The sequence below is a fragment of the Scyliorhinus torazame genome, chromosome 3, assembly GCF_047496885.1.
Source record: "Scyliorhinus torazame isolate Kashiwa2021f chromosome 3, sScyTor2.1, whole genome shotgun sequence".
NCBI classification, from domain to species: Eukaryota; Metazoa; Chordata; class Chondrichthyes; order Carcharhiniformes; family Scyliorhinidae; genus Scyliorhinus; species Scyliorhinus torazame.
In genome coordinates, this window is record NC_092709.1 from 44,583,592 (window position 1) to 44,600,321 (window position 16,730).

The 16,730-nt window shown below is 42.1% G+C and overlaps 1 protein-coding gene across 2 annotated transcripts in view; it reads right to left on the reverse strand.

Moving 5' to 3' along the window:
- Nucleotides 1-3,044: 3,044 nt before the first annotated feature.
- The window catches only part of LOC140408424 (uncharacterized), a 48,080-nt gene continuing 34,394 nt past the window's right edge, over nt 3,045-16,730 (reverse strand). For both annotated transcript variants that reach the window (XM_072495599.1, XM_072495598.1), the window contains 3 exons: nt 13,965-14,111; nt 11,634-11,694; nt 3,045-6,319 (listed from right to left, as the gene is read on the reverse strand). In XM_072495599.1, coding sequence (XP_072351700.1) covers nt 6,207-6,319; nt 11,634-11,694; nt 13,965-14,111 — 321 coding nt within the window. In that variant the 3' untranslated portion in view covers nt 3,045-6,206. The remainder of the gene's footprint in view (nt 6,320-11,633; nt 11,695-13,964; nt 14,112-16,730) is intronic.

Below are 16,730 nucleotides of genomic sequence, written 5' to 3' on the forward strand. Positions count from 1 at the left end.
CAGCTGTACGCACAGCCACCAACGGTGAGAAGTATCATTTGCGGGTGAACAAGTTTGGTGATTGAAAACCAGGATGAAAAGTTTGAAATTGGTGTTACCAGAACAGGAACCATTGTAGGTGGGTGAGCAAGGATAATGGTTGAATAGGACTAAGATGTAGCAGCAGAATTAGGCCATTCAGCCCATCAAGTCTGCTCTGCCATTCTATCATGGCTGATATGTTCCTCATCTGTTCCCTACAGTGCTACAGACCAAGAGCTGGATTGCAAAATCGGCCAGAGGAACATATGACCTAGGAGTAGGCAATGTAGCCTCCCGAGCTTAAACACCTCCAATGTGATCATGGCTGATCCCATCCTGCCTGTTTTCCGTAACCCTTCAACCCATTACCAATTAAAAATGTCTAACTTCTCCTTAATTTCCGCAGTCCCTGCATCCACCACACTTTGGGGTAGCGAATTCCAGATTCACAACCCTTTTTGGGAAAGTATTTCCTCAGATCGGTTTTAAATTTGCTACCTCTTATTCTAAGATTATGAGCTCTCATTTTAGAATGCCCCTCAAGAGGAAGCATCTGCTCCACATCAACTTTATTCATACCTTTTAGAATCTTGCATACCTCGATTTGATCTCCCCTCATTCTTCTAAACTCTAGAGAGTTCAATCTCGCTTGGTGCGAGTTAGTGGAAAGCCCAGCAGTGTTTTGGAATGAGTTCAAGTTTTGGGAATCGATTGTTGGCTCAATCCTATCAATGGCTGCAGATATCCTTTGTGACTTTGATCAAGGATGATTCAGTAGTGTGGCTGGATGGAAACCTGATCCAATTATGCAGTCGGGGAAGGATTGGTATGGATCTTGACACATTCAAGAACTTTGGAGTGGAAAGGGAGTTTGGAGACAGGACAGATTTGATGGGAAGAGGGGCAGTAGCCAAATGCAAGGAGTTATTAACAATATCAGCGAACATTGGAGCCAGGAAGGGAAGTTGGACGGCTAGCTGTTTGATTCAGAGGACCAAAGCAACAGGAGGTCAGTCTCATGGACAAAATGAGCTCAAGAGAGTTGAGGAACTAGAGAGAGATTAAAGTTTAGGGAGCTTACGGGAATGGGGAGAAGTGTTCGGATACATGGAGGGAGAATTTAGAATGTCCAAATTACCTAACAGCATGTCTTTAAGAACGTGCAGACTCCACACACACTGACTCAAGCCAGGAATCGAACCTGGGACCCTGGTGCTGTGAAGCAACAGTGCTAACCACTGTGCTGCCCACCATGTTCATCTGCATAAAATAATAAGCTGAGTGTACAAGCACACCTGATTCTTTATTATTGGACAGGCTTAGAGAGCACATATCACTTTCCATCTTTTTTGCGGGTGTATGGTAGGAAGTGAGTACAAGCTAGAAAATGGTTGTCCCCCACCATTGATCCATGTTTGTGAAGCTGTAATACCAGAAAAACTTTCATTGAAGTAGCCAAAAATGGATTTGCAATTAAAGATTGGAATCTATTTCCATTGTAAGAACATAATTTTTGCAGTGAACCATATAATTCTTGTCCTGTTTGTATGAAAATGAAATGAAATCAGAAGCAGTGCCTGTATAATCAACAACTTGTCAGTAGCCTGCCTGACTTTTTTGGATTTGTTACATTGTTCAAGGCTCTGCTGCCAAATTCTGCAAATCAGATGCATTAATTAGCTTCCTCATTATTTTGAGTTCTTGACTCCCTGACCGTGGCTGGGCAGACCTGGAGCAGCTGGATTAGAGATTTAACAGAATTATTGAAGTCACAGATACCTTTAACAGCTGCTTAATGAAATGTTGGATCACGCTAACTGGTGGATTACACTGGGGTGTGTTGGAAAGATTGGACAGGAGGATGGAGATAATATCCAGTATATCGCTCCAACAACTATGGATAAGAAGTTTTGGTTTTAATGTTTTCCTCAACTTTTGATTATGGACAGGAAGGCTTGACCTCTGACTCTCTCCCATGACTCTGGAGTTTGTAATTAATCAATAGAACTGCCCATTAAACCAAACATGGGGTGGCACAGTGGTTAGCATTGCTGTCACACGGTGCTGAGAGTCCGGGTTTGATCCTGGCCCTGGGTCACTGTCCATGTGGAGTTTGCACATTGTGTCTGCGTGGGTCTTACTCCCATAAACTCAAAGATGTGCTGGGAAGGTAGATTGGCTACGATAAATTGCCCCTTAATTGGGGGGAATAAAATTGGGTACTCTTTTAAAAAAAAAAAAAAATTTTTAAAACAATCATAGTGCTCCTAGATGTGAGCCTCAATGGCATCACCCATTAGCAGGCTTACAAAATGTCAATAATCCTTTGATGCATGGATTCCAGCACAAATCACTTCACATTCCTCACGCTCTTCCAGGAAAAGGCCCTTTGCCTGTCTGCTTGCACTCATATGTTATCTCAGCTGTCAGGGCTACTGCGACATCAGAAATGCTCCGGTTGCATTGAAATTGCCCAAAACTTGCATTTTTGTATCTTACAATTCTCACTCCCAACTGTGGTTCCCTTGTACCGTGGGGCAGGACATGCCTCCATCTGCTGATTGATCTAGAATGGTCTACTTTGGATGGTTTGTTTCTAGCCCATGGGTGGAACTTGATGGTACACCACAGATGGGCAGGAGCGGCAACGGGTGAAGAGATTAAATTGATTCAAGGAAATCTGTATGGTGTGAAGTGCAGGAGCCATTTCTGCTCATGTATTTGTGGTTATATGCCCTGATTTGAATTCAGCCGATCATTCCACTGTGTGATGTGAAAAAAAAAAGTATTTACAAATATGTATGGGTTTAATTGTGCTATCCTTTATTCTCTACGCTCATAACCTTGATTTTTGCTTCACTGAGCATAAATCATGGTCAACAGCCACCACCCCACAAATCAGTTTCTTTGTATTGTAGCCATCTGGGTTGGCCACTTACAACAAGAAACATGGACAATGTAAGATTCAGGCAGGCACAGAACCTGAATGTATATTTGTGAGCACAGAATCCAGACAGCATAGAAACCCTCAACCGATTAGCATTTTAATGGCCCATCTCCATAAGACAATGGATTGATACTCAGGTAACCGATACAAGCCCAGACATTTCAACTCCGCTCCCTGTACTCAGGAAGCGTAAACAACAAGGTCAATGACTGCTTAGGACACGCCCAGCCATCAAGGCACACGCCCCTTTATTGGCTCAAATTGAAGGCGGTGATCAAGCACTGCCCAATTAGTGGGGTCCAAACCCAAGGACCACCCAAAAGAGTGTGAAACTCCCCAAGGATAATGAAAGACACTGCCATGTGTTCGATCTCTTTTGGACCTGGTGCTCTGGCAACATCCACCTCCAATTGCAGCACCACCAGAAGCAAGTTCAAGTTCAACGCTCACTACCAGACAGATGAGCCCAGCTGAGCAGCAGTTATTTCTCCAGACCCAGTAGATCCAGATTCGAACAAAGGCCACTGTTCCTCTGACCTAAGCCGGGAAGTACAGGTTGCATTGTTGTTAGGTGTAGTTTACTAGTAGTGTTTATGTTGTGTAAATAAAGTACAATTGATCTTGAACTAACTAACTGGTTGTTTGGCTCTTTGATCGATACCCGGTTGAACCTTGTGGAGGTATCATTTGAATACTGGCGACTCAGAGCATATTCATATCCATATAAAAGGGCAACCTTATTGATGGCTATATTTATAGTGAGTAAAAAAGGCAACAGTATTTTTCTGTTAATGCCCATTAACCTTTCAGTACTGATTTTCTTTGATTCCCAAGTTCTCTGTTCAGGCTTCTTCCTCTCGAGTTCAAAACTGTTGGTTTTTGATGTCCAGGTTTGTTCCCCGCAGATGATCGAGCTCCACCCCCTCAGGCCAGGATCGTTGTATTCCACAAGAGACACAGGGAGCTGAATCAGCCTGATCCCCTGGCCCTGTAGGTTATAAGTTGTCAATCCTGAAGAGCAACATTTTGGTTATTACAAAAAGTTAAGAACTGTACATTATAACAAACCTGCTTAGTTGAGCAAAAGGCTGGTATTCAACTATATCTTTCACACGCACGCCCGGGGGGGGGGGGGGGGGAAAGAGAGAGAGAACACCAGTCAAAAGAAGCACTATCCTAGATAGGTGTATACATTTGTCTGGTAGTTGTACTACATTAAATAATATTACTCAATGCATAGAGCAAAGCATTAGCATCCTGTCCTGGATAAATTTATGCGTATTTTACTTTGAATACATTTATAAGATAAAACAATGAGTACAAACATTACTGCCCTCACAAAAAAGCTTCACAAATATGGTAAACAAGAACATGCCATTCAGCTTATAAACATCAGTTCTGGTCTTTCTCTTCTTTCTAAAATGGTTAAGCAATGCACAGCAATATCTTTATCTGGTGATCAATATGCTGCACCATTCTATTGTGGTGCGAAGCTGCAAATAGGTCAACACGTGCGTTTATTACTTGCAACCTGTTCCATATTGCAAAGAGCGGGAACGTGGGTTCCAATTTCAACCAGGCCAGCTAGACCCAAGTTGCTGGTGGAAGGAGTTCTCTTGGTTCACTCTTAACACACTTTACTGACTTCCCAACTGACTTTTGAGAGTTTAGACCTTTGACTCTCAGTAGGGAGTTGATTCACCGCACTGCATTGAAAGATTTCAGAAATTAAAGACAAAACACCACAAAGGTGATATGAAACTATTATTTTTTTTTTTAAATGCAGTCCTGACCATCAGTTTATTAGATTGAGGCAAATTTTCAAAAGAAATGGCACAGTTGTCTCATATCAAACAAAAACGTCCATCACCAATTCCATTTCAAAAAGGTGATTATTTTTAGCTGCACAGCAATACCAGCCAGGGTGACCTGGTGTGTAAACCCTGGTCTGGGCTGGGCTGGCTAGAGCAGTGTCAGTCTCACAACTACTTTCCTTAGTATGCTTTATTTAGGGGGCACAACAGGTTTCTGCAGCTGATCCAGTGATGCTGCTGGAGGTATGCATGCAGTGCCAACGAGTGAAAACATGCAATGCCATTGGCTACTGCACGGTCTTTGGTTCAAATAATGGACCATTTGGGCCAGGTGCTAGAGTGCAGCATCTGACCCCGCTAATTTTTACAACAAATTCTGGAATTCAGTATGCGGAGGGGAGATACAGATCAAGGGCAAAAAGGAAAGTAAAATGGAACAAAATTGAATATGGATTGGCCATGCTAAATTGCCCTTAAGTGTCCAAAGTTGCCCATAGTATTGGGTGGGGTTACTGGGTTGTGGGGATGGGGTGCTTTTTCCAAGAGCCGGTGCAGACTCGATGGGCCAAATGGCCTCCTTCTGCACTGTAAATTGGATGATTCTATGAATTTTTTTTTTTTTTTTTTAAATTGCATCCATAGAATCCCCACAGTGCAGGAGGCCATTTGGCCCATCGAGTCTGCACAGGCTCTCTGAAAGTGCACCCTACGTGCACTTTCCCACTCTCCCACCCTTTGGCCGTAACCCCACCTAACCCGCACATCATTGGACTGTAGGAGGAAGCCCACGCAGACACGGAAAGAATGTGCAAACTCCACACAGGCCGCTACCCAAGGCCAGAATTGAACCCGGGTCCCTGGCCCAGTGAGGCAGCAATGCTAACCACTGTGCCGCTCACATTATGGGAGCGGCAGGTTTTCTTTTTTTTTTAAAAACCTGCTGATTTCAATTTGAAAAAGTTTCACTTTTCCAATACTTATTTTCTGACACAAATTAAAGATCGACAAAACTCCAAATTGAAATTACTTCGTTCGGGAATTACTGCTGACGTCAATATTTGAGTTAGCCGTTCTCAGAATACTCAATATAATACTGGAAGTTATACATCCTTCCATTCACAAAAATAACATTTAGCTATCCAAATGGCATAAAGTGTTGTTTAACTGACTATTCTCTCTACTACCTTGTACAACATATCCAGTGTTGGTGTGAAGTTGCAATCATAACTGCTGGGGCACCACACTAAAACGTGTGACTTTCCAATACTCCAACTTTTCGAGCCGAGGACAACTTAGTAATCTTGGTTTAAGGCACTTTCCTCAAAGATATAAACTTAATATCAACACAGTCCAGTAAAAGGCAACAGTTTCTTCACTTCCTGGTAAATACAGCAATCAAGCTCATCTGCAATTAAAAGTCTATTTTATGCAAGTCGGATATAAGGTGCTGGTTTTGATGCAAACTCTTCCTCTTCTGTGTCTATGTCCCAGTCGTTGTATTCCACCGGATCATTTAGAATCCGCTGATTACTGCCACCTTGTTTTAAAAAGAAATTTGCATTAATTTGTGAGAATAAAATTCACATAATTTTAACCATATAGTTTAGTTCATTGGATGGGAAATGTAACAGGAGCAAATGGAACATTGGTCTGTATCTCAAGGGTGTTGGCATTCAACCGACAAACTGATGTTTTAGTTGTGTTGTGCTTTGGTCACACCCCATCTGGAGTGATATGGAAAATATGGAATTGCTTTGGAAGGGGTAAAACACTATCTCAGAATTATACCAGAGCATGTAATGAGGATAGGTTACATAAATTTGGTTTGTATTCCTTGAGTTTAGAAGGTTGATGGATGATTTAATCGAGGTCTTCAAAGTGATCAGCGATTTCAATTGGGGAGATACAGATAAACTAATGGGCAATCCAGAGCAAGGGGGCAAGGTGGCTAGCACTGCTGCCCCACAGCGCCAGGGACCGGGATTCAATTCCGAGCTTGGGTGACTGTTGGAGTTTGCATGTTCTCCCTGTTGTCTGGGTGGGTTTCTTCCAGGCGCTCTGGTTTCCTCCCAAAATCCAAAGATGTGCAGGTTAGGTACATTGACCATGTTAAATTGCCTCTCAGTATCCAAAGATGAAAATCGCTTATTGTCACAAGTAGGCTTCAAATGAAGTTACTGTGAAAAGCCCCTAGTCGCCACATGTTCAGGGAGGCTGGTACAGGAATTGAACCGTGCTGCTGGCCTGCCTTGGTCTGCTTTAAAAGCCAGCTATTTAGCCCTGTGCTAAACCAGCTCATGTGCAGCTTAGGTGCAGTTACGGGTATAGGGTGGAGGATTGGGCCTCGGTGGAGTGCTCTTTCAGAGCGTCGGTGTAGACTCGGTGGGCCGAATGGCCTCCCGCTCTGTAGGCATTCTATGTTAACAATCCTAAAATGGAGCTAGGCCATGTAGGAGCGAAATCAGGAAATACACGTAATAGTGGAAATCTGGAAGTCCCTCAACCCAAAGAAAGGCTGTGGATGCTGAGGCAAATCAAACCTTGAAGACACCGATACTCATACCATCGTAGATGATTAAAAATGGGTAAATGGAGGCCAGGTCAAGATCAGTCATGACTTACTGAATGGTACAATAGTCTCGAGGTGGCTGAATGGCCTTCTGTTGTTCCTACGTTTCAAAATCTTTTGATGGATGGGTGAGCAAGTAACTTAACTCCACTGCAATGGTTGAATACTTTGCTGGCTATACTCTTCTAAGGACAATAAACACGGTCAATAATCATACTCTGGTAGATGCTTGGAGAAAATCATACTGGGTACCAGATTTTCTACTGCCCTCATTGCAAATACCAATAACTCTGAATGAAATACTCTAATGACTTGGAGAACTCAGATACAAGACCATGGTTGGAGAGAAGTTCACAGGTTCAATACTTCATCATAGCACAGAAGGGCATCATTCAGCAAGTATTGCCATCTTTGAAAGGAGATATCCAATTAATCCCACTCTCTTGCTCTTTCCTATTTATTTTTTCCTTTCCAAGTATATATCAATAGGGCAGCACGGTAGCATTGTGGATAGCACAATTGCTTCACAGCTCCAGGGTCCCAGGTTCGATTCCGGCTTGGGTCTCGGTCTGTGTGGAGTCTGCACATCTTCCCAGTGTGTGGTGGGTTTCCTCCGGGTGCTCCGGTTTCCTCCCACAGTCCAAAAGATGTGCAGGTTAGGTGGATTGGCCATGATAAATTGCCCTTAGTGTCCAAAATTGCCCTTAGTGTTGGGTGGGGTTAATGGGTTATGGGGATAGGGTGGAGGTGTTGACCTTGGGTAGGGTGCTCTTTCCAAGAGCCGGTGCAGACTCGATAGGCCGAATGGCCTCCTTCTGCACTGTAAAGTCTATGTACATTTATGTAAATTATGGAAAAAATGTCCTTTTGCAAGTTATTGAATTTGCTTCCACCATTTCTAGTGCATTCCATATCATAACTCACTGCTTTAAAATTGTTTTAAATCATTCCTCCTCCTTCACAAAGTTAGCTAATCTGTCAGGTGGAATGCTATACTTAGGAACACAGGAACAAGGAGATCACTTAGCCCCTCAAGTCTGTTCTGTCATTCATGAAATCCTGACAGATCTTTGAGCCAACTCCATGGGCTGGATTCTCCGTCCCGCCGTGCCAGATTTCTGGTTCAGCACACCGTGCAGGATGCTCCGTTTCGCCGGCTGGTCAATGGGGTTTCCCATTGTGGGGCAGCCCCATGCCGTCGGGAAACCCCCGGGCTGCCGGCAAAACTGAGCATCGTGACGGCGGAGAATCCAGCCCGATATGCCTACCTTTCTCCTCCAAAAATCCCAGTTTTAAACAAGTGTTCTAAACTTGTATCACCCTTCATGTGTAGAAGTAGAAGTGTTTCCTAATTTCATTTCTGAAAGGTCTGGCTTTACATTTTAAGCGGATGTCCCCTAATCTTAGACTTTCCAAGCAGTGGAAATAATTTCTCCCTATTTATTCCCTTAATGTCTTGAAAACTTTAATCAAATTATTCATTGACCAGCTAAATTCTAAGGAAACGACCCTAGTTTGTGCAATTTCTACTCTTACTTCAACTCTTTGGGTCCAGGTGTCATTCTGGTAAATCTGCACTGCACTCCCGCCAAGGCTGACATATCAGTACTAGTGTGTTGGCCAGTACTGCTCGCAATACTCCAGGGCTAGCCTGACCAGGCCTTTAAATAGATGAAGCATGATTTTTACCCTCTTTTTTTTCTGGTCATCCAGATTATAAAAGGGTAGCATTTCAATAGAGTTTCAAATTATTTTCTGTACTTGTGCATAATGTTTTAATGATCTATGTGGTTGGACCAGCAAGTTTCTTTGGACCTCCGCTATTTCCAGTCCTCCCCCACTCCCCTATTTAGAAAGTAGTCCATTTATCCTTTTTTTAAGATCCAATCTTTGTGTCATTAATAAATTTAAGTATGTAGCTTTCTATCCCATCATCCATATCATTAATAAAAATAGTGAATAGTTGTGGTTCCAACATAGATCCTTATAGGATATCATTAGTCACATCCTGGAATTAGGGTACCTGCCCATTATGCCTACTCTGTCTCCTATCATTTAGCCAATTTCCTAACCATTCCATGAGTTTTAAATTTACCTATCAGTCTCTAATGAGAAACTTTATTAAATGCCTTCTGGAAATTCATATAAATAACATTCACAGAGATCCTCCTGCCCATCACTTTTAGTCATCGCTTCAAAAGATTCAAATCAGATCAATCAGAAATAACTCAACCGTTACAAATCCACATGATCTCCATGATCAACCACCCAAAAAAAGCTCAAGATCTTTAACACTTGTTTTTGAAAACTGCTAGTGCATAATTAAGGAAGGGGTAGTTAGAATAACTGTTCTATATTTACCCACTTTCCTCCTCGCACCTTTCTTAAATAGCAGAGTGACATACACTATATTCCAATCTAAAAGGAACGGTTCCAGAATCAAGAGAACATTGGAGGATTATAGTTAGGACATGGACAATGTTTCACCTAGTTATTTCCTTTAAAGCCCTGGGATATAAACCATCTGTTCCTGGGCAACTGTCACTCTCTTCATTGTTCTCTTCATTACTGTTACTTTACTCATGTTAATTTGGCTGAATCTTTGACTCTGATCCAATGTTGGTTTCCTTGTGACCGGCACGATGATCCCTTCCCTCTGCTGTAAATCCTGACATAATAATTATTCAGCATGTCTGCTATTTTAGTTTTTCCATTGGCAACTCTTCTAATATAATTGTAAGAATTGTGTGCTGATTTTGATGTCCCTCAAGTTTGTTTTCAAACTCCTTTAACTTTAACAGGAGGGGGAAGACATAGTACCTGAAGTTATTCTACTCAAATCGTTATCCAAAGACTCTGCCAATAATTGCACATGCGGGTAGGATCAAACTCACTATGATCACCTCCACAAATCAAATAGCTTACTGACACTTGGGTTGAGTTTACATATCCCTGACCCACTCAGAGCTAGGGAGGCCGAGAGAGATGGAAACCATCCCCGCCCTCCCCCACACAAGAGAAATCCGTATTCCCTGCATGACGTAGAGTTTTAACTCACGAGACAGGGGGATGGTGCTATGCAGGACAGAGGTTGTAGACATGGTGGTGCTGATTACTGATTACCTAGTTGTTATTGATGCAGAGACGGCGCTGAGCTTTGAATGATGAATAATTGTCAAAAATTATATTTTCAATATCTTAATTATTGTTAATTAATACCCAGGAAATTTTACACTTGTCAGGTATATACCAATGATGTAGCTATACTGGAGCCAGTTATACGGGCGATACGGGGCCGGTTTAGCTCACTTGGCTAGCCAGCTGGTTTGTGATGCAGAGCAAGGCCACCAGCACAGGTTCAATTCTCAACTTTGCCCCTCACCTGCGGTGTGGTGATCCTCAGGTTAAATCACCACTAGTCAGCTCTCCTCCTCAAAGGGGAAAGCAGCCTATGGTCATCAGGGACTATGGCGACTTTACCTTACCTATACTGGAATAGCTTTGTTAGAGGCATGGTTAGTTCTGGAGCACAAGTATTCAGCACTATAACTCCAGGATGTTGTAGGGGCCTAGCACCTTTGCTGTATCCAATGTCAAGAGCTGTTTCTCAACCCAGGAGGAGGCAGAGATAGATCATCCACCCTGGTTGAATATTGTTACAAATTAATCAGCATTGTCTTTTGCACTCGCGCCTTTGTCTCTTATTATTCTTTTGGTAGCAGTTTAATCAACCGAGTGGCTCTTCAGATCTTTTCAGAGGGCAAAGTGTGGTCTGGCAAAACAGGCAAAGATGGCACATTTCTTTCCTAAAGGATATTAGTGAACTAGTTTGAGTGTTCACAATAATCTGATGGTTTCATGATGACCATTGCTGAAACATGCCTTTTATTCCCAATAGGTTTCAAATTCAGATCCCACCCCCAAAAAAAAAACATTAAGCATTTTGGTGCTGAAATATAGAAACAAATGACATTGGGCGCATCGATGCAAATCAGTATACCCTCGAACATGCTGGCTCCAGGAGCGAATATGGAGTGTTGACCAACACACCAAATTAATTGTTTAGGTTTGGGAGCAGCAAGTTCCTGATTACTCAAGTGAAGCAATTCCATATCATCAGAAGGCAGAACCTAAAATTAGCAAACTCCAACTCAGCTGAATTTCAAATCTACTTCAAATGGGTGTAGGGGCCTCATTTGAAAATTCAAAATGAGCCCATGTTAAAATTCACCTGAAAAATACCTACAGCTTCTTTATAAACTGCACATTTTTAAAAACTTACCATGCAGAGTACAAACCAATTCAATTATCTGAGGTTGCTGGTCTTCTGACATCAATGACTGCTGCAAAGAGAAATGGGATGATTATGCTCCATCTTTACTCCATTTGAAGAAGAAATGTTGTATTTATAAAGCACTCTATTGTCCTCAAGACATTCCAAAGCACGACATTTGAAGTGTAGGCACTGCTGATAATTGTGTGCAGCCAAATATATGCACAAGAATCCAGAAGTAATTGTCATGATATGCACTCATGCACATAATGAGATACAGACAGGCAGTGACAGACACCCAGTACAACCAATCAACACACAGGACAGAACACAACCAATCACCAGGCAGAACACTAGAGGGGGGTTTCCCACTATAAAACACACAAGACATCAGCACTCTGCCTCTTTCCACTGGTGATAACTGTAGTGACAGTCAGGGTGTATATATCAGTTAGCACCTTCTACACATGGCTCAGAGCTAGTCTGGTCTAGTTAGTTATAGTTATCACACTTAGATTAGTAGAGTGTCAACCCACAGCAAGCTGTGTGCACTGCTCCAGAAGTTCAATAAAACGTATTGAACTAACGTCTAAGTTTGGTGTCTACTTTACAGTACAACTGCATCCAGTTGCAGTCCGCGTTACCCCAGGGTGAATAACACAACAGTAATAATATTTTTTAAATGGCCAGGTAACTTTTTAAAAACATTATTAGCAGAGGTAAGATTACCCAGACCATCAGTAGAACGCCTTCCTTTTTTTTCCACGTAATGCTCAGGAGCTGATCCCCTCCATTTAAAATCTGCAGTCGTCAGCCCTCACCTCAAAACAAACCTCAGACTTGATCACTGCCATTGCACTTGCACGCCCACCCACAACCCCCCTTTCCTTTCTTTACCCCGAAATGTCGACCGTTTTGGTCTTTGCATAGATACTCCTCAAGAGTGTTTCCAGTATTTTCTGTTTTTCTGACAGAGCTTTCAATAATCAGACTAGGGCAAGATGGAGAGAGAAAAACGACAACTGCAGGGCAGGATCAATCATGGGAAATTGATGGCCACTTTTTAGGGACATGGAATGCAGATGTGAAGTCTGCTTAAGCCATTTGGTCCATCATTCTGTGCCAGCACTGTTCAATTTAGCAGCACTTTCCCTCCTTATAACCCTGCAAACGAGTCCTCATGCATATGTCCCATTGTCTTTTGAAAATCTGTTTCCATTACCCTTTCCAATGTATACCAAAACCTTAACCCGACTGTTCTTTATAGATGCAAACTGGTCTGTGCTTTTCTTGCAATTTGCTTTCATTATAATTGTTTCACTATTGCACTTGCACAAATAAACTGCTTCCCATAGATCCAAAATCTAACTTCAACTGAAAGTGGTTTTAAAATGTTATGAAACAATTATTTATCCTTCCCATGTCTGCTTGGGTCTCACCCCCATAATCCAAAGAGTAGGTGAATTGGCCACGCTAAATCGTCCCTTAATTGGAAAAAAAAAAATCTGGTCATTTTAATTTTATAAAAGGGGGAAAAATTGAAAGTTATTGTTTTCATTTAGAATTGGCGGGCAACTGCATGGGTATATTTTGAAGTTAGATCGGAAATGCTACAAGAGCACTATGGGGTAGGAAGGATTCTCTGGTTGTACTGGATGAGCCGATTTGTGCAGTGTCAGGTATTCAGTACCATTGCATCCAGAGCAATTAAATACCAGGTATTCTGTTGAATATGCAGCCAATCCAATTGCGCCTGTTTCGCACCAACATCAGATTTATTTTCACTCAAAATTTAAGTTTGAGCCAAAAGGCCAAAGAGGACAGTAAAATGGAACAAAAACAAATGATTGAGAGGTACTTATAAAAAGGAGAGAGATATCCCTCCCAGGAGTTCAACCCGGTGAAGCAGTAATACAATTTGAAAATCTGTGGAGATTGCATCTCCCATTGCTGGAATGTGCACGTATGGATATTGAGTAAAGGTAGAATTGGACCCAATATCTATGTTCCCTGTTGACGAACATCCAAGGAGCACTTGCTTTCCAGACTTGTACATCAAGTCACTCCTTGGACAAAATACTAGGCGTAAACCGGTTCCATGGAACCATATACCAACACCTTGGGGGGGGGGGGGGGGGGGGGGGGGGGGAACACACGACTGGAGTCATGCAGCATTAAATGAGTTTTACTAATACAATGCAACTCACCAAATACCCCACATCAATTTGTACATTTTGAAATAATCCACAAAGTGAGCACCCAATGCGCTTTGTACATCACAAGTAATTTAAAATAGGAAATGTATAAATAAAAACTATGATTGTCAGTCGCTAAACTTACCATTCCAGTGGTACTGTCATAGCAGGCACAAATGGGAAGGCTTCGACAACCAAGATATGCTATGATGGTTGCCATCATCATACCAATTATAGATGCAATTAATATGGCCATATTTGCTCCTTGGACAAATTTGGTGAGTATATACTCCTGCAAGGGATAAATCAAACATTTTATTCCCAATTTTGGCAGTGCGCTATGAGGACAAGGAAATACATTACAGCACAAACAGAGGGGGAAATTCCAGGTTCAAGATCCATTCCCATGCTCAGTGGGCAGTGAGTGGGGACCTCAATGTCCACAGGTTAACCAAACCATTACTCCACTCATTATTCAGTGATCATTTTGGAAATCCGGTGTGCCCGTCAGTTGAGAACAGTGTCAGATCTACTTATGGTCTTCTGTCCACAATGAAAGATCAATAATTGGCAATATTTACCTCACTACCTGTAATCAATAGTTCCTCATTGGAGACAATAGAGGTTCTGCTCATTACGAATGCCATCTGTAACATATCGATAGCACTAATGGAATAAGTCATAACCTTCCATTAATGGTGCCTATTTATAACTGAGGTAGGGCAAGGGCAGGAATTCCCAAGAACCCTAATACCTCTTCGCTGTTTCATCGGAGTGAAGCATCAAATGACTGCCACGGTCTAGGGAAACAAACACTAGCAAAGAGAAAATAAAGGAAGTGTAAAAAAAAAGTTCAGCCCCAGTACTTTCTACTAAACTACCTTGAAAATCATTCAGACGACGGGAAATACGGTTATCAATCAATAGTCTATTTTCTTCTTTAAATCCTGAAACACTGCAGATCCAACATAACTACATCCAAATACCACGGTGCTCAATAGTTTTTCTACAGCCAAGCCATCAATAATCAGAACTAGCCAAGTTTGTTAACATTAGTTTTGAGAAATTGGAACCAAGGTTACACAAAAACAGAATGGAAAGAGAATAGTACCAAATAATTAAAAAGTCATGTATTGGAAGAAGTCAAACATAACACCGCTATTCAAGAAATTAAGGAGAGAGAAAGCATGACATCAGTCTTCAGGAAAAGGTAGGAATCAATTTTAAAGGAAGTCTCAACATTGCACTTTAAGGGCAGCACGGTGGCACAGTGGGTTAGCCATGTTGCCTTGCGCCACCAAAGTCCCAGGTTCGATCCCAGCTCTCGGTCACTGTCCGTTTGGAGTTTGCGCATTCTCCCCGTGTTTGCGTGGGTTTCACCCCCATAACCCAAAGATGTGCAGGAGATTTATTTTAAAAACATAGTTTTAAAACAGTAATTGAGTGGTATATCCAAGTTTGCTAATGATCAAAAGCTAAATGGTAACGCAAGCTTTTAGGAGAACACAAAGAGGTTGCAAATAGATACAGACATGTTATGAGAGTGGAAAACAGGTGGCAGATGGACTAGAAAAACAAAAGGTGTGGAACTTTTCAAATGTTGAAGTTCAGAAAGACTTGGATATATTGTAAATGTTAGCATACAAGTTAACCTGCAAAGACCCAAAATCCATCCAAAAACACAACCAGACTTATACACAAAATTCAAATGTGATCAGCGAATGTGGCCAGTTGCCATATTTATTATAATTCGCTGTACATGGTTTACTTTGTTTGGGGGTGTTTCTAAAAGTCGTGCACATTTTTGGCAACACAGCCTTAACACCTTCTTGGCCCCTGGTGTTCATTTAGAAGGTAAGCAAAACTTTTAATTGTGGGTGAAAAATTGAGGCTGACGACCAATGCCAGTGTTGCATGTTTGTTGTAGCTGAAAAAGTATTGGTCGAGGGTTTGGGTTGAGTTGACTAACACACCCAGTATATGCAAAAACACAATTTTTGGGCCTGAAAAATTGGGTCATCATATACACTGAAGCAACACATATGCCACAATATATGGTACCTATACTAGGGCAAAGTTACCATGCTGCAATTAGGAAATCAAATGGCTTGTTGGCTTTTGTCAGGGAACAAGGAAGTCATACCTGAAGTAGTTTTGGTCTTCATACACAAGGATATACTTGCCATGGAAACAATCTATAGAATCCATACATTGCTGAAGGAGACCATTCAGCCCATCATGTCTGCACTGACCCTCCAAAAGAGCACTTTACCTAGGTCCACTCACCCACCTTATCCCTGTAACCCCACGCATTAATCATGGCCAATCCACCTAACCTACACATCCTTGGACTGTGGGAGGAAACTGGAGCACCCGGAAGAAACCCATGCAGACATGGGGTGGACATGCAAACTCCACACAGACAGCCAATCAAGGCTGAAATCAAACCAAAGTCCCTGGCGCTGTGAAGCAGCAGTGCTAACCACTGTGCCGCCCCAGCAAAATCCAGCAACGGTACATTAGATTGAGACGTGTGTTCCATGCCGAGAGGTAAACTCATTAAAACATAAAAGCTTCTACTGGGAATTGACAGGGCAGACACGGAGGCATTATTTACTGTGGCTGGGAATTTAGAACATGGTAGCACAGGTTTAGGGATCAATCATTTGACCGGAATGAGGAGAAATGGAAGGTTGTGAATCAGTAGATTTCTGTACTCCAGTGGGGTGTGGTCGCTCCATCATTCTTTCCATTCAAGACGGGAATGGATGGATTTTTGATCTCTCGGGGAATCAAAGGGATATGGGGAGTTGGCAGGACAGTGAAGTTGAGGCAAAAGATCATCCATGATCATATTGAATGGCAGAGCAGGCTTGAGGGGCTATATTGTCTAGTCCTGCTCCTATTCCCT